General features: G+C 38.8%; 1 protein-coding gene across 6 annotated transcripts in view; it reads left to right on the forward strand.

The window, feature by feature from the left end:
* dnah9l (dynein, axonemal, heavy polypeptide 9 like) overlaps nt 1-24,101 on the forward strand; it is a 427,363-nt gene that overhangs the window by 193,713 nt on the left and 209,549 nt on the right. For all 6 annotated transcript variants that reach the window (XR_006312134.1, XM_043693606.1, XM_043693607.1 and 3 more), the window contains exons 42-49: nt 4,451-4,578; nt 10,568-10,716; nt 10,880-11,030; nt 11,986-12,117; nt 18,688-18,861; nt 20,935-21,139; nt 23,030-23,195; nt 23,931-24,033. Coding sequence is in view for 5 of the 6 variants with exons in the window: in XM_043693606.1 (XP_043549541.1) it covers nt 4,451-4,578; nt 10,568-10,716; nt 10,880-11,030; nt 11,986-12,117; nt 18,688-18,861; nt 20,935-21,139; nt 23,030-23,195; nt 23,931-24,033 (1,208 nt within the window). In the remaining variant the exon portion in view is untranslated. The remainder of the gene's footprint in view (nt 1-4,450; nt 4,579-10,567; nt 10,717-10,879; nt 11,031-11,985; nt 12,118-18,687; nt 18,862-20,934; nt 21,140-23,029; nt 23,196-23,930; nt 24,034-24,101) is intronic.

Consider the following 24,101-nt stretch of genomic DNA (forward strand, 5'->3'; position numbering starts at 1 on the left):
CCTATTTTCTGCCTCCCTCCCTTCTTAAACAGGGGTGTTAGTCATTTTCTAGTCCTCTGATATCCTCCATGACTCCAGTGTTTCCTGGAAGATTGCCACAATGTTTCCATAATTTTCTAAACTGTCTCCAGTGGAATTCTCGGTGTACTTCATCTGGTCCAGGTGGTTTATCCGCCTTCAGACCTTTCAGCTTTCCCAGCAATGTTTCTTTAGTGATGGCCACTAAACTCACCTCTGTCCCCGACTCTCTTGAAGTTCTGATATACTACTATGAAGACTGATGCAAAATACTTAAATCCTACCTGTCACAGTTTTGTCCACTCACTTAATTCATCAAGGTTTCTTTGTAACTTTATAGTAAGTGACAAGAGCATTAAGTTTTTGCATCACTGACAGATCTTGAATAAATAGATAATCAATTGCACTTATATGTTTGAAATGCTGTTGAACATGGGAGACAAATAAGAAATTCGGAGTGAGATTTGGTCATACCTGACTTTATCATTGTGTAAGCTATAGCAGCTGTACCTCCATCTCTAATTTGGTGCCAATGAGCCATCCCTGTTACTAGCTTTTCTTTCCAAGTACATTTATCCCATTTATTAGCATGTTTGGTTTTCACAGTTCATGCCAACCACCCATTTTCAAGTTAAATCGCTGAATTTCAACTTGTGCTGGTTTTTCAATGTTCCATTTGAAAATAAATCTGCCTTCTTCACTAGTTTTATATTAATATAAACCAATATAATCAGTTGAAGGAAAGGTGAAAGATCTTTGCAACTGTTAGTTGTGCCCAAACTTGTGGCTATATTTTTCAAGATAGGTCTGTTGGTTCCTGAGTTATAATAATCTGATTTATGTATGCTTATGTGCTTCATAACAAACTGCTAAAAATTCTGCTCTTAAAATCATTTTTATTAGTCTGCAGGTCAACCTTTTGCTCATACATAGCTGTTGTCTTATGCATAGGTTTATTTTCTTACTGACTAGTTGCAGCTGTTTTTCTGAGATAAGGAGGATGATCTCTGGTGTGAATATATTAACTTGCTTTATCTGAGCTCTACTGTACCTGCATTTGTAGAATTGCTAAGATTGGGAAACATAATGGGGAAAGGATTGGAACAGTGATTATTTTCTTTTCAATTAAAATAAACACTGGATGATCCATTTTTGGGATCTTAAATCTAATTTTTTTTTAAATTTGTCCTTGAAAATGAGTGAATCTGGCAAGAAACTTATTGCTCATTCCCGGTTACTCTGAGCCATGCCAATAGAGTGTTGCAATATGTGAGATGGTGCTGTGATGTGTGATGCAGACTTTTGGCTCCATGTGCCTTTTCTGAAAATCTCACGATTCTGTATTTCAGTTTATTTTAAATGTTACATATTCAATGCTTTTTTATTTTCTTAAGGGCAAATGCAATCTTTTTAATAGGCATTAAATAATAACATGGGATATAAACATAGAGATTTATGACACGGCTGATGACCGTTGAAAGAATTATCCATCTCGTCCTAGTCCACTGAGCATTTCTTATAAATTTGTAAATGTGTATGTTTCAGTTATCTATCTATCCATATTCCTTTTGTGATGAAATTCATTTCCAACATTCTCACAGAATGCAAGATTCAGAGTACTTTATCCCAAGAGGTGTGAGGTAGCTACATTCACTTCTGCTGAATGAGAGATTTATTGTAACGTCTTTAATAGGTTACACAGGACAGTTGATAAAGAGCTCAAAGGTAGTACTGTTGGAACGTCAATGAAACTACATTTTTTTTATATAGTGAGGATACAGGGAAGTCCTACAGCTCTGTTCAGCAAGAGTTTAAGGAAATGATGGGAGCGAGAACAAGCCACCTCCAACTAATAGTGCAGTACAGCTAATAATGGGGCTTGAAAATCCCACAATTAGTGTTTGCAGAATGAAGTTGTGTGAGAATTGACCTCGGAGAAATCCAGGAGTTGCATCTGCTTGGTTAAGATTGCTGTTTGTGAAAAACTGGAGTTGTCCCTGTCTGAGAGTATAGTTTCTGAAAGGCAGACCCAGGAAAGGGACATGATTGGTCAGGAAGGGAGCAGTAATTCGAGTGTCCATGAGGGAATGATCCTTGAGAGGAAGCTTCGAGGCCATGTTAGCAATAGTGAATCCAGTAGTGATCTTCTGTGAAGTTTAATGACCCTCCATGTCTTCAAACATTGGTGAGAGATCTGCCTTGAATGCATTTGCCATTTGATCTGTGCTGTAGACATTCATTCAATCCATTCCCCATATTTACCATGTTAATTCTGCATGTTAGAACTAAGAGGCACATTAATTGTTGATTTTATTACTGTTCTAATGTTATATAGTAAAGTTTGTTGTTGCATATTTAAGATCATGAAATCTTGTGGCTTTATTCTTTGCAAGTCCCCTCTGGATCTCTCATCTTATCCACTCTAAGCTAAAAGGTTACTGGTCCCCACATAGATCATAACATAAATTTGGTAGCCTGGTTTGGGATCTTAACAATTGAAGAGGCAAATTTAAATTCTGCTGTTTGGTTGTTCTATGGTCTAATAGCCTTCCGTGTAAAAGCTATGGCTCAGCTCTTCCCATCTCTGAGTGGTCTGAGACCAAATGTGGCTACAAGCTACATGTTGAGATTTCTGAGAAGTCCCAAAACAATAATGAAACTACTTGAATAACTGAAATTCTGATGAGTCTCAAACCCTCTGAAAATGTCTCCAACTCTTTGCTACACTTGAAGATTTTGGAGCGTTCCAACTCACTTACTTGGATCATTACCATTCCTGATGAAGGGCTTTTGCCCGAAATGTCGATTTTTACTGCTCCTCGGATGCTGCCTGACTTGCTATGCATTTCCAACACCACTCTAATCTAAACTCTGGTTTCCAGCTTCTGCAGTCCTCATTTTCGCCTGGATTATTACACTGCAAATGCCAGATGAATAAAAACCAGTCGAACTCCTGGGTAACTATACAACTAATTTCTCCAACTCACACACCCCCGATAATACTCCTATCACTTGACTGCCTCTAAACACATAATGCACGAGGCAAGCCTACCACTTGCAATGACCTTCCCTCACAGAGCTCACGACAGTGCAAACGAAAAGACAAAAGCATTTGAAAATCACTTAGCATCCCTACAGTGTGGTTTCATGTATTTGTCCCTGTGGAAGTTTTTTTTTAACCACACATAAGTCAGTAATCAAAATTTGGCCCAATGAGTCCACACTGACTTTCTGAAAAGCATGCCACCCAGGCCCATTCCCCCATCCTATAATCCTACATTTCCCATAGCCAATGCACCTAACCTATACATCCCTGCACTTTGTGGGTAATTTAGCATGGCCAATCCACCTAATTTGCACATCTTTGGACTGCAGGAGGAAACCGGAACACCTGGCGGAAAGCCATGCAGACACATGGACAATGTGCAAACTCCACACAGACAGTGTCCCGGGGTGAAATTGACCCTGGTTCCCTATTTCTGTGAAGCAGCAATGCTAACCACGGAGCCACCGTGCTACCCTTCAGTCAGGAGTACTGAGTAATGACTTACCTAAGCCTCCACCTGAGGTCCTCATCATCACAGATGCCAATTTTCAGCATCCATAAAATCTTCCACTACTTACCTTATTGCATCCCCTGGTTAATTATCAGCAAGCTTGATTGTCAAGCCCTGATTCTACTCTTATTGAGAGCTGCATATAAACTTCATTCTTTCCTTGAGATGTGCCTGAGGAAGAACTCATAGGCCCCAATACATCTGTCTTTACCATATCATCACAACACCAATCATTCATGCTATCCCTAATGATCACTAGCTAAAAGAATAATTACCCAGGGCACTGATTAAAGAAAAAAACAATTGCAATTATGTATCACTTTTCATTGTCTGAAGTCATTCCAAAGCACTTTAGTTAACTTAGTGTGCTTGAAGTATTGTCATGGCGGTTAAGCTGATGATCACTTTGCAAACATCAGAGATCCATAAATGCAAGAAATAAATGGGCAGATAATCTACTTTTTGTGATAGTATTTTAAAAATAACTGTTGGCTATGACAGTTCATGGCCATGGCTTTTAATGTCAACAGTGTTGCACAACCTCTTTACTCCAAACTGTGAGCGGTAATTTCTGGACAGTAGTTCTGTCTGGTACTTAACCAAGCTATTTAAAACAGCTGAACCTAGAGTGTTATTATGTTGAGTTGAGTTCAAATCAAGCACAACAAAAGTGTATTGTTTACTTTATTTGTGGGGAATGAAGAAGGAGAAAAAGATTATATGAATTTATGTATGCTTTTAGTTAACAAAGTATTACTGTTGAAGTTAGAATTTCATTATTGCAAGGGAGGTTTCATGTATTTGTCCCTGTGGAAGTTTTTTTTTAACCACACATAAGTCAGTAATCAATGTTTGTTTGATCTCACCAAAAACAGGTTTGTTTTCAACTATGATGAGAGAACTTTCCAGCATTGCACATGCGAGTCCAAAGTGGATTGTTTTAGATGGAGATATTGATCCAATGTGGATAGAGTCACTCAACACAGTAATGGACGATAACAAGGTTAGTATTTTGCCTGCAGTTGAATGTCAAAATGTGAGGAACAATCAGTTTTGCATAGTTTCATATTTTATGTCGCTACAGTCGGATTAATTTCTAGCAATTCCACTTTTGGCTCCCAACATGGCATGGTGTTGTTCATCAATGTAAAACTGGTGTAGTCCAAGCATCCCAGATGTTGGACCTTGATCATAATGAAGCTGAAACTGTGGGGGAGATCAGCTTTCTGTGATTAAAGCTTGAGCTCACTCCTAGAGTCTGGAAGGGGAGGGGCATGGGTTCACTAATTGAAAAACACTTGGTACATAATCAAGTGACCTGGCATTGGCAAGACTGGCATTGGTAAGGGATAACCCTCCACCATTGCTGTTGACTGCCCCCACAGACCCCCTCACTTCTTCACTCTGTGTCTAGATCCGCCCACAATCTTAGGCCTGGGTAGGTGTTGTACCAAAAGCAACAATCGGGGGCAGATCAGTGGCTGACCAATCAATGTTTGAGTGGTGTTTACCTCAGTGGACCTTCCCTGAATGTGGTGACATTGGGCTTTCACCAGCTCTCTAGCCAGCTGTCCATTAAATACCACTGGTTGGGGATTTTCCATATTGTGTGACCTCCTCTCTCAATTATATTGACTTTTTTTTTAGGAAAACCCACCTCTATTATCCCTCATTTTGTTTGTTTATTTTTGGACTTTTTTGTTATAATGTCATTTCTGTGAACTGCAGTGGGTTAACGTAGAAGCATTATTTCAGGAAAAAATACTAGCATATGTGAAATAATTTACCAACTTATCATGAGTCAAATAAATTTGGAAATTTCATAGTTATTGCAATTACTAATGTTAAGAGAATCTATCAAAATAGAGCAATTTTGAGAAAAGAATATCTGAACGTGGTAGAAATATAGTTTCCTCAGTACATCACTCATGAAAACAAATGAGAAAAAATTTCTCTATACTGAGAAAGAATGAAAAAACTATTAGAATTACACTGAAGGCAAAAAGATATAAGCGCAAATCACTTAGCCAGTAGTAACTTGTACGTAAGATATAGAAGTTAGTATAGCTTCAAGGCACCAAATACTATCGTGGCTGATGTGATTGTTACCTTACTCAACTTTCCACCCTACACAGCACTGTAAATTCCTCCCCCCAACCCCTCCAAACTCTTAATTCGTTTCACAGTCAAAAATCTATCAAGCTCGGGCTTGAATATGTTCATTGATCCTGCTTCTACTGCATGCTGGGAAAGAAGATTACAAATACCAACAAACATCTCCATCTTAAGTGAGATACCTTGATGTTGGAACAATGTTGATATAATGGTAATCCAGTCTTGTCATGATGTAAGGGAGAGTGTATCCTTTCTTACCCTGCAGGAAGGTCACCTGTTCAGTGTGGTTCATCCAATCTTGGACCTTATCTTTGCCCAAGAACAGGTCACAAAAAGGCCAAATAGCTTAACACTGTCATTGAGAAAATGTTAGATTTCAACAGCAAATGTAATAGCAGAACGTTTAGCACAATATAATCACCAGAGAGAGCATGGCTTCAAGAAGGGTAAACCATCCCTGACAGATTAGAGTTCTTTAAGGAGGTAACCAGCCAAATAGATAAAGGGGAACCAGTGTTTATAATCTCTTTGAATTTTCAAAAGGTGTTCAATAAAGTCCTGCACATCAGGCTAATTAATAAGATGAGATGTCAAGATTTTATGAGTAGTATATTAGCTAACTAATTGGATTGGCTAACTAATAGAACTGAGAATTGGGATAAAAAGGCATTTTTAGGCCTGCCATCTATAAATGCTGGAAAGCAACTGTGATCAGTACTGGAGGCATATTATTTATGATATATAGTTATATATTAGTGTCTTTGAGGAAAACAAATGTACAATCACTATGTTTGTGAATGATACAAAATGAGGTGGGAAGTCTAGTAGTAAGGATGACACAACATCTACAGAGGGATACAAACCGATTAAGTGAGTGTGTAAAAACTTGGCAAGTGGAATATAATGTGGAAAGTGAGAGGTTGGCAGGAAGAATAGAAGAATACAATGTTGCTTAAATGGAGAAAGCTGCAACACAAAGAAATCTGGGGACTCTCATGCATGAATCACAAAAAGCTAGCATCTAAGTTCAGTGGGTAATGGGAAGGCAAATGAATGTTGGCCTTTATTTCAAATGGTATGGAGTAGATATAAAAATAGGAAAGTCTATTAGGCATGTATCAGATTACAGCTAGAATGTTATGAACAATTTTAGTCCCCTTATCTAAGGGCATTGGAGGCAGCCTATTGAGGATTCACTAAGTTGATTCTGGGTATTTTCTTGAGAGAGGTTGACAGGTTGGGCTTGTACTCAATGAAATGAAGGAGGAGGAGAGGAGAGTATGTGGCTGAAAATGCACAATTCTCCATCACTACAATCCAATTCAAGCACAAGTGATGTTCATCAATTTTTTATAATCTGTTATGAGTCCTGTAATGATTGGTGAGTGACATAGCAGCATGTGTGAATTGATTGGAAGTTTTGTTGTGAAATGTACAGAAGTGGCTGAGGCCATAGGGTAATTTTTCATTGGAAAGGAACTGCAGTGGAACCTGGCAGTCATCCGAGTCACTGAGAAGCCCTTCACAGAACCACACTGCCCTCCTCACTGGTATGAGCAAGAGGCTAGAAAATGTTTCCTAAACATTATGTACTTCATGCCCTTGGCCAGCAAGACATTGCTGGAAGGGATTCTATCAATACAGCCATAAGTCAATCACCAAAAGAAAGTAAAGGTGGCACCAGTCATTGTTGACGCATGGAATATACACATCCTCTTTGACAGCATCACAACCGACAGACCTGAGAGGAGAACTATTTTTGTAAACAGCTGGCTAATTACATTGTCCAGATTGATACTCTTCCATGAGAAGGGTCACTACCTGAGGAAGGTCAGCTTAACCAGACAGAAAACAAGTAAAATACAGCTGCAAGTTGGCATTATGCCTATACCTTCAGCTAAGCTGGAACTTAAAAGAAACTGATATCCCACTCCCTACAGTTTTACAAAAGAGGCATAAGTTGATGCAGAGGCACAAGGAATAGAACACTAAACCAATTACATCTTCCTTTAAATATTTGGTTATAATTTATAATGCTGTTGAGAATATATTTCATGTGACTGAGAATTATTTTAGTATAGTCTAAGTAAATTGCTGGCAAGTCTTTGAGTCGGGCTGTAATACTTCACACACTTGTTTGGCTTACCTGATCAGCTGGGATAATTGCCCTTCCTCTTCTTTTTCCATCTTCTGATTACTTTACTTCTGCAAAAAATACCATCAGAGATTAGAATAGTAGAATATTTACAATTCAGAAGCCATTTATTCAGGCCATCAAAATGGATCTCCGCTAATGCTAGTAAATTAATTAAACCCCACTATCTTTTCTTGTGCCTGTGAATTCTTGCTCTTCAGGTGCTTATACAATTCCCTTTTGCAAGCCACAATTAAATCTGCCTCCCCTGCCACTTCAGGCAATGCATTTCAACTTGGGCAGGAGAAAACAATATTTTATAACATTCTCAGGTGGTACGTTAGGACTCCTCCTTACCTATCTAAACTTGCTTCAAAACTCCATGATATATTTCAAGAGAATTTAGATCAAGCAGTATTATTATCACTTCCTTTTTGACCCATTTGTAGGGGTGAACTGGCCTGTGTCAAAACCAGAGAAGCAAGTATTAGCCCAACTCTTGCCATCTCACTATGCCAACTTTCTTAAAGTTGTTGATTGTTAGTAAATGAAATTTACGCAGTTTTAATCAATGCTCTTGGAATTAAGTGACACTGAAATGATGTAGATCTGTTACATATTTGCATATCAAGTAATCAGATCTCTTATGATTTTTTGTTTGATACGTAATACCATTGGAAATGAGACAGGAGAAGATGTCAGGGAGTTTTGGGAATTTGGGAAGTTGAAATTTGACAATGAAGGAAGGGGGTAGGATTAAGAACAGCTGCAGCTGGATTAAAGCAAAGAATTGCACATGAAGAATGGCTAAAACCTGCGTGGTTTGGGAGCTTTAGACCTGGGCGTGTTTGTGAGCTTTTGTTATGACGATAGTAAAAAATGGAATCATTTGGTGAAATTTTGTTTTAGAACTGGGTCAACACTAGCTTTGGCAACATTCACTCTGGGGGAAAAAAAAAATTGATACTTTTTAAAATTTATTTCTGCCTGAATCATCCTCAGTTGTGAAACTGTAATTTTGTATGGATAGAACTAGCTAGTTCCCTCCCTTGAAGACATTTGTGAATTAGTTGGATATTCATTGTCAGTTCAGAACTTTGCTGGTAATTTTTCTGTTCCAGCCAATATATCATCAGATTATTGAACAATTTCTGTTCAGTACCTTAACCATTATTCTGATATGATCCTACCATTAGTAATGCTGAGTAAGATAAGGGCCCATGGTGTTAGAGGCAATGTGCTAGCATGGATAGAAGCTTGGCTGTCTGCCAGAAAACAGAGAGTTGGGATAAAAGGGCCTTTCTCAGGATGGCAGCTGGTGATGAGTGGTGTTCTGCAAGGCTGAGTGTTGGGACCATTATACATTAACGATCTAGATGAAGGAACTGAGGGTATTTTGGCTAAATTTGCAGATGATACAAAGATAGGTAGAGGGACAGATGGTATTGAGGAGGCGGAGAGGTTAGGAGAGTGGGCAAACAAGTGGCAGATGGAATACAATGTGAGAAAATGTCAGGTCATGCACTTTACTAGGAAGAATGAAGACATGTACTATTTTCTAAATGGGGAGAAAATTCAGAAGTCTGAAGTTCAAAGAGACTTGGGAGTTCTAGTCCAGGATCTCCTCAAGATAAACTTACAGGTTGAGGTAGTAGTTCAGAAGGCAAATGCTATGTTGGCATTTATTTCAAGAGGACTTGAATATAAAAGCAGCGATGTACTCCTGAGGCTCTGTAAGGCTCGAGTCAGACCACATTGGAGTATTGTGCGCAGTTTTGGGCCCCATATCTCAGGAAGGATGTACTGGCCCTGGAGCGGGTTCAGAGGACATTCATGAGAGTGATCCAGGAATGAAAAGCTTAACATATGAGGAACATTTGAGCACTCTGGGTCTATAGTCAATGGAGTTTAGAAGGATGAGGAAAATCTAATTGAAAATTATAGAATACTGAATGGCCTGGACAGATTGGATGCTGTGAAGATGTTTCCATCAGTAGAAGAGACTAGGACTCAAAGGTACAGCCTTAGAGTAAAGGAAATAACTTTTAGAACAGAGATAAAGGGGAAGTTCTGCAGCCAGAGATTGGTGAATCTGTGGAATTCACTGCCACAGAATGGAGGCCTGGTCATTAAGTATATTTAAGACCGAGATAACTAGATTTTTGATTGTCAAGGGGATCAAAGGTTACAGGGAGAAAGCAGGAGAATTGGGTTGAGAAACGTATCAGCCATGATTGAATGGCAGAGCAGACTGGATGGGCTGAATGGCCTAATTTCTGGTCCTATGTCTTATAGTCTTATACTGTACAAATAAGATCCCAGAATGAACACTGGCTTGATCCTGTATCTTTAATTTGTGCAGTTGGCTGACATTGTGGTTAGTCATGGAAACATATTCACATGAGACTTGCAGATGTTTTCTTTAAAAAAGCACAAATGTTGCTTACTAAAAATGGAGCTCTTTGGTTCTGATTGTGGTGTATTGGCACTTGCTGACTGTATCAAATTGCTTTTGATTGATTCAACTTTAATTGTTACACGTTTCATTGATAACTTAGTAGATAAGTAATTTAGGAGAAAATGAGGACAGCAGATGCTGGAGATCAGAGCTGAAAATGTGTTGCTGGAAAAGCGCAGCAGGTCAGGCAGCATCCAAGGAGCAGGAGAATCGACGTTTCGGGCATGAGCCCTTCTTCAGGAATAGATAAGTAATTTGTCATTTAAATATTATTACTATCCCTAGGTGCTGACTTTAGCTAGCAATGAACGTATCTCTTTATCAACTTCCATGCGATTGCTTTTTGAAATCAGTCATCTACATGCAGCAACTCCTGCAACGGTATCCAGGGCTGGTATAATATATGTCAATCCTCAGGATTTAGGGTGGAGTCCGTAAGTACCTAGTATATTTTTACCTGAATCTGAATTCTCTTTACTGTTTCATTTCTTTAGATTATTCTTATATTTGTATCTCAATCTGAATTCTCTTTGCTGTTTCATTTCTTTAAGATTATTCTTATATTCAAATATGTCATCAGTTTTGATTTCTTTGTAGATATGTCACTAGCTGGATTGACACTCGCAAAGCCCAGTCAGAACGAGCTAATCTTACTATACTATTTGACAAGTATGTTCCCTTCTGTCTGGATCAAGTCCGTTGTAATCTTAAAACCATTACTCGAGTTCTGGAGAACAGTATTGTGCAGGTACAAAGTAATATTTTTGAACTCAAGCACAATGTATCAATGGAAGTTTTAAAAGTTTCTTTTCAGTGTGATAATTTTTTTTGATGTAGGTGTTACCATTGTTAAACACAGGAAGAGTCCTTTAGATTCATTAACCTAAGACCTTGGAATTCAGGTTCACGGTTCTCTGAAAGTGGAGTCGCCAGTAGACAGGGCAGTGAAGAAGGCTTTTGGCACAATTGCCTTCACCAGTCAGGGCATTGAGTACAGAATTTAGTAGGCTATGTTGCAGTCATACAGGACATTGGTGAGGCTGCACTTGGAGTATTGCGTTCAGTTTTGGTCACCTTGTTATAGGAAGGATGTTATTAAAGTGGAAGGAAGCAATTTACAAGGATGTTGCCAGGATTCAAGGGTCTGAGTTACAGGGAGAGGTTGGACAAGCTAGGACTACTTTTCTTCAGAGCATAGGAGATTGAGGGGGATTTTATAGAAGAGTATAAGATCATGAGAGGCATGGATAGGGTGAACACACTCAGTCTTTTTCCCAGGATTATGGAATCGAGGATGAGACGGCATCATTTTAAGGTTAGAGGGGAAAGAATAAAAGGGTACCTGAGGGGCAACCTTTTTACACGGAGGATGGTATGCATATCGAATGAGCTGCTAGCGGAAGTGGTTGAGGTGGGTACATTAACAATATTTAGAAAGAATTTGGACAAGTACATGGATCGGAAATGTTTAGAAGGTTATGGGCTAAGTGCAGGGAAATGGGGTTAGCGTGGATGGACATTTTGCTTGGCATGGACCAGTTTGGGCAGAAGGGCTTGTCTCCATGCTATTTACTCTGTGACTCTGGAGTTATACAACACACCAGTGCAACAACCTGCACAGTCTGCCAAAATTTGCATTAAAAACTTTGTTGTGCTAAACTCTAAATTTTAGATTGTTTCATAGAACTATTTTCTTTTTGTAGACTTTATGTTCGCTATTAGACTGCCTATTAACTCCAGAAAATACTCCCCCAGACTCTCCACGTGACATCTACGAGATATACTTTGTTTTTGCTTGTGTCTGGGCTTTTGGTGGAGCATTATTTCAAGATCAAGTAAGTATTGGTACATAATTTCTTTGCTTTAAATTTTAATTTTAAATTCTTTAAGCCAATTTTGACGGTATTAGGCAAGAACTTTCAAAAGCTGATTGGGAGCAGATGTTCGCAGGTAAAGGGAGTCTGGAAAATGGGAAGTCTTCAGAAATGAGATAACGAGAATTCCAAGCCAGTATATTCCAAGCCAGTATATAGGGTGAAAGGAAGGGCAGGTAGGTATAGGGAATGCTGGATGACTAAAGAAATTGAGGGTGTGGTTAAGAAAAAGAAGGAAGCATACGTCAGGTATAGACAGGACAGATCGAATGAATCCTTAGAAGAGTATAAAGGCAGTAGGAGTATACTTAAGGTGAAATCAGGCAAGCAGAAAGGGACATGAGATAGCTTTGGCAAATAGAGTTAAGAAGAACCCAAAGGGTTTTTACAAATACATTAAGGACAAAAGGGTAACTAGGGAGACAATAGGGACCCTCAACAATTTCTTCTTCCAATCCTCCCTTTTCCTCCAGACGAAAGGGGGTAGCCATGGGTTCCAGCTATGCCTGTCTCTTTGTCGGTTACGTTACGTAGAACACTCCATCTTCCAGAATTACACCAGCACCACTCCCTACCTCTTCTACCGCTACATTGATGCATCGGTGCCACCACATGCTCCCACGAGGAGGTTGAACAGTTCACCAATTTCACAAACACATTCCATCCTGACCTCAAATTCACCTGGACCATCTCTGACACCTCCCTCCTCTTCCTAGACCTCTCCATCTCCATCCACGAGGACCGACTCAACACTGACATTTTTTATAAACCCACTGACTCCCACAGATACCTGGATTACACCTCCTCCCACCCTACCTCCTGCAAAAATGCCATCCCGTATTCCCAATTCCTCCGTCTCCACCGCGTCTGCTCCCAGCACAATCAGTTCCACCACAGAACGCACCAGATAGCCGCCTCCTTTAAAGACCGAAATTTCCCCTTCCATGTGGTTGAAGATGCCCTTCAATGCATCTCATCCATGTCCCAGACCTCCGCCCTTGAGCCTCAAACCGCAACAAAGACAGAACCCCCCTGAACTCACCTTCCACCCCACCAACCTCCACATAAATGCATCATCCACTGGCATTTCCGCCACCTACAAACAAACCCCACCACCAGGGATATATTTCCCTCCCCATGCCTATCCACTTTCCGCAAAGACTGTTCCCTCCGTGACTACCTGGTCAGGCCCCCTTACAAGCAACCTTCCCCTCCTGGCACTTTCCCCTGCCACCGCAGGAATTGCAAAACCTGTGCCCATACCACCCCCCTCACCTCCATCCAAAGCTTCAAAGGAGCCTTCTATATCCATCAAAGTTTCACCTGCACTTCCACACATCATTTATTGTATCCGTTACTCCCGATGTGGTCTCCTCTACATTGTGGAGACTGGACGCCTTCTCGCAGAGCGCTTTAGAGAATATCTCTGCAGCACCTGCACCAATCAACCCGATCACCCCTTGGCCGAACATTTCAATTCTCCCTCCCACTCTGCTGAGGACATGTAGGTCCTGGGCCTCCTCCATCGCCATTCCCTCACCACCCGAGGAGCAAGAACGCCTTATGTTCCACCTTCAACTCCAGGGCATCAATGTGGACTTCACCAGTTTCCTCATTTCCCCTCCCACCATCTTACTCCAGTTCCAACCTTCCAGCTCAGCACTGTCGTCATGACCTAACACCTTCAACGTATTGTCTAGCTAACACCAATTGTTACAGTTAACCTGAGAATGCAACTTATAAAAAAACATTTTGTGATTTACACATGAAAGAAGTGAAACTCTCATGGTATTCGAACAGTTAAAGACTCACCAAACAATCAAGGTATTTTTCAATGTATAATTTCAGTTACATCACACTGTAAATCTTTGCTATAAATTCTATGTCTTACAATTGTGTCCTCCACAACCACCTAATGAAAGAGTGACGCTTCGAAAGCTAGTGTGTTTCCAATTAAACCTGTTGGACTATAACCTGATGTTGTGTGATTTTTAACTTAGCTGGATTTATACACTTAATGGTAAGGTCCAAGGGAATATTGCTGAATAAAGAGATCTTGGAGTGCAGGTTGAAAGTGGAGTCGCAGGTAGATAGGATAGTGAAGAATGTGTTTGGTATGCTTTCCTTTATTGGTCAGAATATTGAGTACAGGAATTGGGAGGTCATGTTCCAGCTGTACAGGACATTGGTTAGGCCACTTTTGGAATATTGCATGCAATTCTGGTCTCCTTCCTATCAGAATGATGTTGTGAAACTTGAAAGGGTTCAGAAAAGATTTACAAGGATGTTGCCAAGGTTGGAGGATTTGAGCCATGATCTATATGGACTTCAGTTAGGCATTCAAAAAGGTTCCCCATGGGACTTTGGTTTGCAAGGTTAGATCTCATGGAATACAGGGAGAACTAGCCATTTGGATACAGAACTGGCTCAAAGGTAGAACACAGAGGCAGGTGGTGGAAAGATACTTTTCAGACTGGAGGCCTGTGACCAGTGAAGTGCCACAACGTCGGTGATGGGTCCACTACTTTTCGTCATTTATATAAATAATTTGGGTGTGAGCATAAGAAGTATAGTTAGTACATTTGCGGGTGACACCAAAATTGGAGGTGTAATGGACAGAGAAAAAGGTTACCTCGGTTTACAATGGGATCTTGATCCGATTGGCCAATGGGCTGAGGAGTGGCAGATGGAGTTTAATTTAGATAAATGTGAGATGCTGCATTTTGGGAAAGCAAATCTTAGCAGGATTTATACACTTAATTGTAAGGTCCCAGGGAGTGTTGCTGAACAAAGAGACTTTGTAGTGCAGGTTCATAGCTCCTTGAAAGTGGAGTTGCAGGTAGATAGGATAGTGAAGAAGGCGTGTGGTATGCTTCCCTTTATTCGTCAGAGAATTGAGTATTGGAGTTGGGAGGTCATGTTGCGGCTGTACAGGACATTGTTTAGGCCACGTTTGGAGTATTGTGTTCAGTTCTGGTCTCCTTCCCATCAGAAGAAAATTGTGAAACTTGAAAGGGTTCAGAAAAGATTTAGAAGGATGTTGCTAGGTTTGGAGGATTTGGGTTATGGGAAAGGTTGAATAGGCTGGGGCTGTTTGCCCTGGAGCATCGGAGGCTGAGGGTGACCTTATAGAGGTTTATAAAATCATGAGGGGCATGGATGGGGTAAATAGTTAAGGTATTTTCTGTGGGGTGGGGGGAGTCCAGAACTAGGGGCATAGGTTTAGGGTGAGAGGGAAAAGATATAAAAGAGACTTAAGGGGCAACTTTTTCACGCAGGTGGTGATGCGTGTGTGGAATAAGCTACCAGAGGAAGTGGTAGAGGCTAGTACAATTGCAGCATTTAAAAGGCATCAGGGTATATGAATAGGAAGGGTTTGGAGGGATATGGGCTGGGTGCTGGCAGGTGGGACAAGATTGGGTTGCGATATCTGGTTGGCATGGACAAGTTGGACCGAAAGGTCTGTTTCCGTGCTGTACATCTCTATGACTCTATGACTCTAAAAGAAAATTTAAACACTGCATCTGGAGGAACTCAGCTACATTGCTGGGTTGTAGCATTACCTTGTCATGCAAGAATGGAATGAGCTGGTTTTTGTTTTTAATTCACTCACTGGATGTGGACATCACTGGCTAGACCAGCATTAATTGCTCATCCCTCAGCAGCAATTAAGAGTTAATCATTTTGCTGTGGGCCTGGAGTCACATGTAGGCCAAACCAGGTAAGGATGAGATATTTTCTCCCCAAAAGGACGTTAGTAAACAAGGTGCTTGGATGACATTGGTCACTGTTCTCATGCATTTCTGGATGTCAGACTGAGAGATCCCACACATGTACTCATTGTTCCCTGGAAGTAGCCTATGGCATAGACGTTCAAAGTGACAGTCACCTTCACAGCCATCAGGAGAGGATAGCTTCTCACCCCTGCAGCCCTCAGCTCTTGAATCTGACATAGTTCTGAGACAGTGTCCTGGGACATACAGATCCTGCATTAGCACTGCCCTTCACTCATTCTCACGAAATAGAATTGGGGGTGAAAATCTCTCATCTTCACTCATCCTGAGGTCCTCCATCACACTGGTCTGCTGCCGCTCCTGGGCCTGCCATTGGCCCAGGTCATCTTGCTTTTGTATTCACCTTCTTAGGTTGGCATCTATAGAGACCAACATCCCAAAGCAAGGTGCAAGACTTTGGCTAGAAATGATGTATGTTGGGAACATAGGAGTGGAAGAAGTTCTTAGGTCTCAGGAGAATCAATGGTGGCAGACCCTGCAGATGATGGCTATACACACTCATGCATACCATGAAACACATGCAGCATCTTGATCAAGAGAGCCATATCTCCATCATTCATCCAAATTAAGCCTCAGAATGTGCACCAACTTGGTAAAGGTATCACGTCAGCTGAACGACCAACACATTACATTCAAATAAGGACTGTCTCCTGCCTCCAACCCCACTCCATCTCACACCCATGTCAATAATTCAAGTTTTCATTGCATTCAGTGCAAACTGTTGTTATACTTATCAGACAGATACTGAAGTGATGCTTTCCACTCTTGGAAGTTGTACAAATAATGGGTCACCTTTGGACAGCAGTCACCTCTTTGTAACTCTGCTGCTAAATTCAGCATGATTGAGATGCCAATGATAAATTTTCAAGGTAATGCAAATTACCTTTGACCAGCATTTGAACCCTAAGCACATTCACTCGGCATATATTGCCAATTGGTGATGAAGCAATTACAAATTAAAGGTAGCAAATGCCTGATTCACCTGTTTGCCCCTGAAACGTCCTAGCTTCTGTAATGACAACAGTGAAGCTAACCTTGATTGCGGTAAAAACCAATCTGATCTACCCATATCATTTAGGCAGAAACCTGCGGTCCTTTCTTGATCTGGTCTATATGTGACTTAAGACTCACAACAACCTGGTTAACTGGCCTCTGAAATGGCCTAGCAAGCCGATCGATTATGGACATAGAAAATAGGAGCAGAAAATGCCATTTGGTCCTCACGCTTCCTCCACTATTCAATAAAATCATGGCTGATCTATTTGTATTTCAAATTTCACATTCCTCTCTACCTCCAATAAGCTACGATTTTTGAAGACAAGGGAATCAATCTGTCTCTACATTAAAGGTATCAGTGGACACTACTTCCCTCACCTTCTGTGGCAGAAATTTCCAAAGTTGTACAAACCTCCCAAAGAAAAAAACTTGTCCGAACAGAGCCTCAGTTTACAACAGTGTCCCCTTGTCCCAGAGACACAAGAGGAAGCATTCTTTCCATGTCCATTTGATCCCCTTTACGGCATCAAGTCACTCTCACTCTTCTAACTTCCATTGGAAAAAGGTCCAGCCTGTCCAACCAATCCTCATAAGGTAATCCACACATTCCATGTATCAATCTGGTAAACTTCCGTCCACACATTTGCATCCCTAAATCCAGCCCATAAATAAACAGAAACCTAGTAATTTAGCTAGTTTGCAAGTTGGTTCAAAACTGGTCTAATTTATTGTTGTTCTTTCTTCATGGGAAGTGAATGTCACTGATTCTATCTCTATTTGCTCATGGGAGAATGGTGATGAGTTTCTTCCTAAACACCTGCGGTTCTCATAGTGTAGGTACACAAAATTGCTGTTGGGAAGAGAGTTCTCGCTTTTTGATCTAAAGACACTGAAGAATTAATGATATATTTCCAACTTAGGATGTTGTGTGGCTTGGAGGGGAACTTGCAGGTAACCTATGCCACCTTTACCTTTAAAATGGGCTACTATGTCCTGGATAGTGTCAAGCATCATGAGTGTGGTTGGAGATACACAACCCAGGCAAATGGAGAATACTCTATACTACAATATAATTCAGCAAAGATCTTTGGATGCTGGAGATCTGAAACAAAAACAGAAATTGCTGGTGAAACTCAGCAGGTCTGGCAGCATCTGAGGGGAAAAAGAGTAAACGTTTTGTGAGTTTCTTCATCTGTGAGTTTCACCATCAATTTCTGTATATGACGATGGACATAATTTGAAAAGTCACAGGGTGGGTTACTTGCCACAGAGTTTCCAGTCTATGACCCGTTCTTGTAATTATAGTACTTATGTAGCTAGTTTAGTTTTGTTTTTAGTTTCTTGCGAATGGCAACCCCACATGGTTGCTGGTGGACAATTCAGCAATGTTAATGTCATTAAATGTTAAGGCAAGATGTGTTGACACTCTTCGAGATGGGCGTTGCCTGAATTAATGTTGAGCATTGCTGTTAGTACTATGTATGATTTAAGTGTGCCAGTTATTTTGATCACCTTACTTTTGTAAAAGGACTTTTAAAAATTGATTGGTTAACATAATTGGTATTTTATAAGATCTTAAAAATTAAATTGTTCAAGACGTCCTTTAGATGCAGTATACCCATGCCAGTCTAGTTTTATATTATAGGAAAGAGACAACATTAGTTTATGTTGACGTTCAGTTGTCTTACCAGCTGTATTACTGTTATACAATTGACTAAATTGTGACTGTTTTGTTAAGTAGCTAATTGACTACCGTGGCAAATTTAGTAGATGGTGGACCAAAGAAATGCGAGGCATCAAATTCCCGTCCCAAGGGACAGTCTTTGATTATTATATTGACTCTGACACCAAGAAGTTTACTCTGTGGACAGAAAAAGTTCCGAAGTTTGAAATGGAACCCGATGCCCCTCTACAGGTATGTTTTATCAGAGCAAATTGACAGCAGATTTGTAAACAAAAAGACATCCAAACAGAGCAAAATACCCATTTAGTTGATTCAAATAGGAATTAAGTATTGTATAATTGGCTTTTAACCAACTAAATGACAGCTATTACATGTTGCTTTTCTTTGAAGTAGGACATTGTACTTTTGTTCTGCTAAATTCTGTTACATAAAAAAGTCAAGGTTGATGGTGACTTGAATTGGCATTGATCTGGCCCTTTCAGATCCCAGTTGTACATTTAAATTTTAATGTTTCCATCATTTGTTCCTAAGTGCGAATTAACAGCCTTGATCTTTCTCTTAAGTTTCTTTTCTGAGAAAGGGCTCAAATTTAATTCAACACCGGAGATTTACTGCTTTTCTATATTCCACCAGGCAGAATCAATAATGTGACTGAAGTGAAGAAGATAAAAATTTATGGTATCTTGCAATTTAATGGTTGAAAAGATGCAATTTGAGAGATCATAAATTGTGAAGGAGTTTATGCTTCATTGCCTCTGATTCACTGCTTGCTGTTAGAACTTGATTTGTTACTGTCCATGATGTGTGATTAATGATGTGATCAATGCTTACCTCTGTGCAAGGCTTCATTGCTAATGCTCTTCATTAGAATAAATAAAAGACAGTGATTTTTAAAAAAACTTTGAAATATAAAATTGCAGTTCTTTCCATTGCAGATTAGCTTTCTTAGGCACTGCCTTCAAAATGTCCACCCACATTGCATTGCTTGTGTTTTTGGAACTTTACAGAAACTTCAATTAGCCTTTATAATCACCATTACAGAACGAGAGAAAATAATACTGGATTGGCAAGATGCAGGCTGCATCGTTGGCGATCCAACAACCATTGATTATATTTAGCTGGACAAAATAAATTAAATTGGAGCAGTTTTGAAATAGCTTGTGGACAAATGGTGTAAATTACAAACATCACAGAAAATTAAGACGTTTTGCTTTATCTACTATAACTGGCAGAAACATTTCATTCTGAACTCAAATCTTTCTGTATAATGTTTAAACATCATACTCTAAAAGTTAAACAAATATAAAATATGCTAATTATCATATTTATTATTTAAATCTGTCTTGTATGTTGCACAAAGAATAATCTTCAAAAAATATTGTAAGACCATTGAAATTATTTTTTGGATTTACCAGGATTTGTGTTAAATGTGCAACATTTTCACTATGCCCACACTGCCTGTTTCAGCACATGTTCAGAGATATAGCTACACATTTCAAGTCAGTCTTTTATCTTTTTATTTTGATTTCTTAAAGAAACATTAAAGCTTCTTCACACATGCTTAAAATGGTAAAAGTATGTCGTGCTTTATTAACATCACCTACAATAATCCTTCTTTATAAGGATTTGATTTGCCACAGCCTTGAATGAAACATCAACTTTTAAAAAAAAAATTCTTGCATTCATTAAAAATCTCATAAAAGACCCTATTACAACTTATTTGTCACCTGACCTATTGCGTACAAGTATTTTTAAAGCCAGTGTGTTTCCAGAGTTCTTATTGGAAGCAATTTTAGGATATCGAGTGGAAAAAAATCAGCCTGCCAACACTTGTCTCTCAGTTTGTGGACTTGAGATCCAATGAAAACTGGAAAGCACAATCTAAGCTGTCACTTCATTGTAGTACTGAGGAAAGGATGCATTGTCTGATGTGCCACCTTTTGTGTGAGACATTAAGCAGAGACACTGTTTGCTTGTTCTAGGTGGATGCAAAAGATTCTGTCCTGCAATTTATAGAAAAGTAGTGAGATTTCCTGGTATTCTATTCCAAAAGTAATCAAATTATTAACTGGTTATTTAAATATTTTACTGTGTATAGAACTTTTTATGCAAATTGACTATTTTATTTGCTTATAGGTGTGTTTTCTCCCAAAAAGTGTCAATGCATAAAAATGCTTTTAAATTAAACAGATTTCTTATTATAATGAATGAAATATATCCTCTTGCAAGGCCTTATTTAATTGGTGGTACTTTACAGCAACAGTACTGGACTGTTTCAGATGTTGTATTTTCTTCTGTAAATAGGATGTACTAGTTCACACTCAAGAAACTGTCGGCCTTAAGTATTTCATTGATTTACTAGTGAGGAAGGGAAAACCGGTGATGTTAGTTGGAAATGCAGGGGTAGGAAAGACTCTCCTTGTATCAGAAGAAGTTTCAAAGCTAATTGAAGAATATATTATAACTAAAGTTCCTTTCAACTACTACACAACATCTGCCATGCTCCAGAGTAAGTAGTTTTGTCTTCCACTTATCTTAAAGATAATTACATTAACTAGTTAGAGAAACAAAAATATATTTCTATCTAAATTACATTATTGATTTGAATTCCTTTAATAATAGTGTAGGAGCACAAGTTTAAGATTAATTATTGCTGACTTGCCGTGCATTCTAGAATGAATTGACATTATGGTCTGGCTACTATTCACACCCCAGAACAAGGAAGAGAAGCGTGCATGAGTTTTTGATATGCATGGTTTGATTATAGCCATTGTACATGAATGGGTGTCCATCTGGCAGGTTATTCACAGTATTTTAAACAGATCAATGAAACTGGTCATCTCATTCAATTTTAAAACTTTGTGGGGTAGTAATTCTTGACTGTCAGCTGTATTTGATGCAAAAAATATGGGTCAGACTTGAGAGTAGGATTGAAACAAAGCACCTTTGTAGTCCTTTTGATGGACAGCTGTGTGACCAGGGAGGCTCCCAATTATAGCGTTAAATTGACCTATCTACCTCCTCACTCAGCCATCACCCAGCAGAGGGGTTGGGATAGTTCACTTCCGTAATTGTCTTGGGGTCACACAACAACTGAAGAACCATTTTTGGGATTTGAGCTTTGAAATAACGTTAGGAGAAGCAGATTAATTTATTTTAAATATGTGTAATGAAGGACATTTTCAAAACCATTTTCAAAATTTTCTGCATAATACTATTCATTTGTTTACTTTAAGTTACTTTATAATGTAAGTCTCCTTTTGACAGACTGTACACTCAATTCACCAGCTGATTATGAGGATTACCTGATGACTTAGGCTGCAGTATGCCTTTTAAAAACTACTGCCCATGATGTATCTATCTATCTTCAAGAATTCTCAGTTGATATTATTTTAGAACAGAGTAATTGCAACATCTGCAATTTGTCTGTCTGTCCAAATCTTCACCCCAGACATTGCTGGCAGTTCCAACTGTCAAGAATCATTACCTCACCATGTCAATCACCTAGAAGGTTCTACGTTTGACAGTTTTATCACTGAACACTTTAAATAACATGAGCCAATTCATGTTCAATAACCACCTCTTGACCATGAATATTAATTGCCTCCAGCACATGCCTCCGAACAAGGCACTATTATTAAAACAGGTGATAATTCCTATCAGGTGTTAGAAAGCAACAATTGATAGTTGATCATAATGCAGTTCATAGTGTTACTAGCAAGAGAAATTGAAAATCAAAACTACATTTTTTCAGTATTTTTTTTTACCTTGAATGGTAATATGCTTTGATTGCCATGCTGTAGAGAATTGTAGTCATACAAAATGATGTCTTAATTATTGTTATGGCAATTTTGCTGTACAGACTTGGATGGCCCTTCTATGACACATTATGCATGCCTTCAGAAAACAGTGTCATATGTAAGCAGGTGACTTCACAATGAAGGGGCTTGCATGATACAGATTGATTCTGTGGCATCAAAATTTAGCTTCAGCTTTGATATGAAGCAATATCATCATTGTGCATGAAGGTCACCTGTTCTTCCTTTCACTTTGGCTCAGCTTCATTCCTTTCATAATGGCTGAAACTGAGGATTAATTTGTTATAACTACTCACACCACAGAATAAGCGTATGTGTAAATGCCAGCAGAGGAAGGACTTAACGCTCAAATCTTTAATTCATAGCTGATTGTTTCAAATCCTCTAGATTTGAATCAAAAATCCCATTGTAATTTTTAAATTATTTAATTTCTACAATTATCAAAAAATAATTCAGAGCTGTTAAACATAGTTTTTTTTACTACTTTGTAGTAATATAAATTATTTTGTGAATATTGAAAAGTTCTCTAAGAGCACAGATTGATTTGGCAACTTTGTAATACAAAGTTTCTATAATCTCAGGAGTTCTCGAGAAACCTTTAGAAAAAAAAGCCGGAAGAAATTACGCTCCTGTAGGCACTAAAAGGTTGATCTATTTCATTGATGATCTTAACATGCCTGAAGTAGATGCCTACGGCACTGTCCAACCACATACTCTAATTAGGCAACATTTAGATTACAGCCACTGGTAAGTGTATCCTGTTAGAGTTAGTGTGTTATTTTTAGTGAAGTCTATAATGTTGTTAATATTACGAAGGAAAATGTCATATTTTAATGTTTAAGAAAAGCTACCTAAAATAGCCAAGCTAAATATTTCATACTGAGTAAATATTGTGCACAGATTATTTCAGCCAAACAATGCATATGTATCAACAAGAATATACTTTTTTATACAATTCAGGCATCAGTATAAATATGCTGTCACTTATTTCTAAAAATGTCTGTTGGAGAATGACCCCATTGTGGCCATTGGTAATGCTACATAACATAATCTAACCAAGTACATCACTGTAAAATTGGACTAATACATTCAAAGTTTGATGACTGAAATAATGAAAAGAGGTTATTTTTAGATGTAGAATTTGTTTTTGCAAAACTGACTGACAGATTACAATTTTTAAAGTGATCTTGCTATAAACAGTACTGAAAACGTTGAATCTTCTCGGTGCATGAGATCTTCAAACAATTGATCCACTTGTTGTGAAAATGAGCATTCTTACAGCTGTATTTTGATTTTGCCATTTTTATTCAGAGTAGCTAAACCATTCTTTCTGAATATCACTTGAAACTTGGATTAATCTGACATGTTAACTGTAAGAAGTTAAAAATAAATTGCACTATGGTAACAAACAGTGAAGAGGAAAATGTTGAGAAAATCATTCTTTGAGATTTTAAAAATTAACATTCTTACCTCCTTCATTAGGTATGACAGACAAAAGTTAGTTCTGAAAGAGATTCATAATTGCCAGTATATTGCTTGTATGAATCCTACTGCTGGCAGCTCTTCTATTAATATGCGTCTTCAGGTAGGAACAGTTTATTGTTTTTACACACATATCTGATCATATCAGGACATACGATAAAGCAAGAACAA

The sequence above is a fragment of the Chiloscyllium plagiosum genome, chromosome 7, assembly GCF_004010195.1.
Source record: "Chiloscyllium plagiosum isolate BGI_BamShark_2017 chromosome 7, ASM401019v2, whole genome shotgun sequence".
NCBI classification, from domain to species: Eukaryota; Metazoa; Chordata; class Chondrichthyes; order Orectolobiformes; family Hemiscylliidae; genus Chiloscyllium; species Chiloscyllium plagiosum.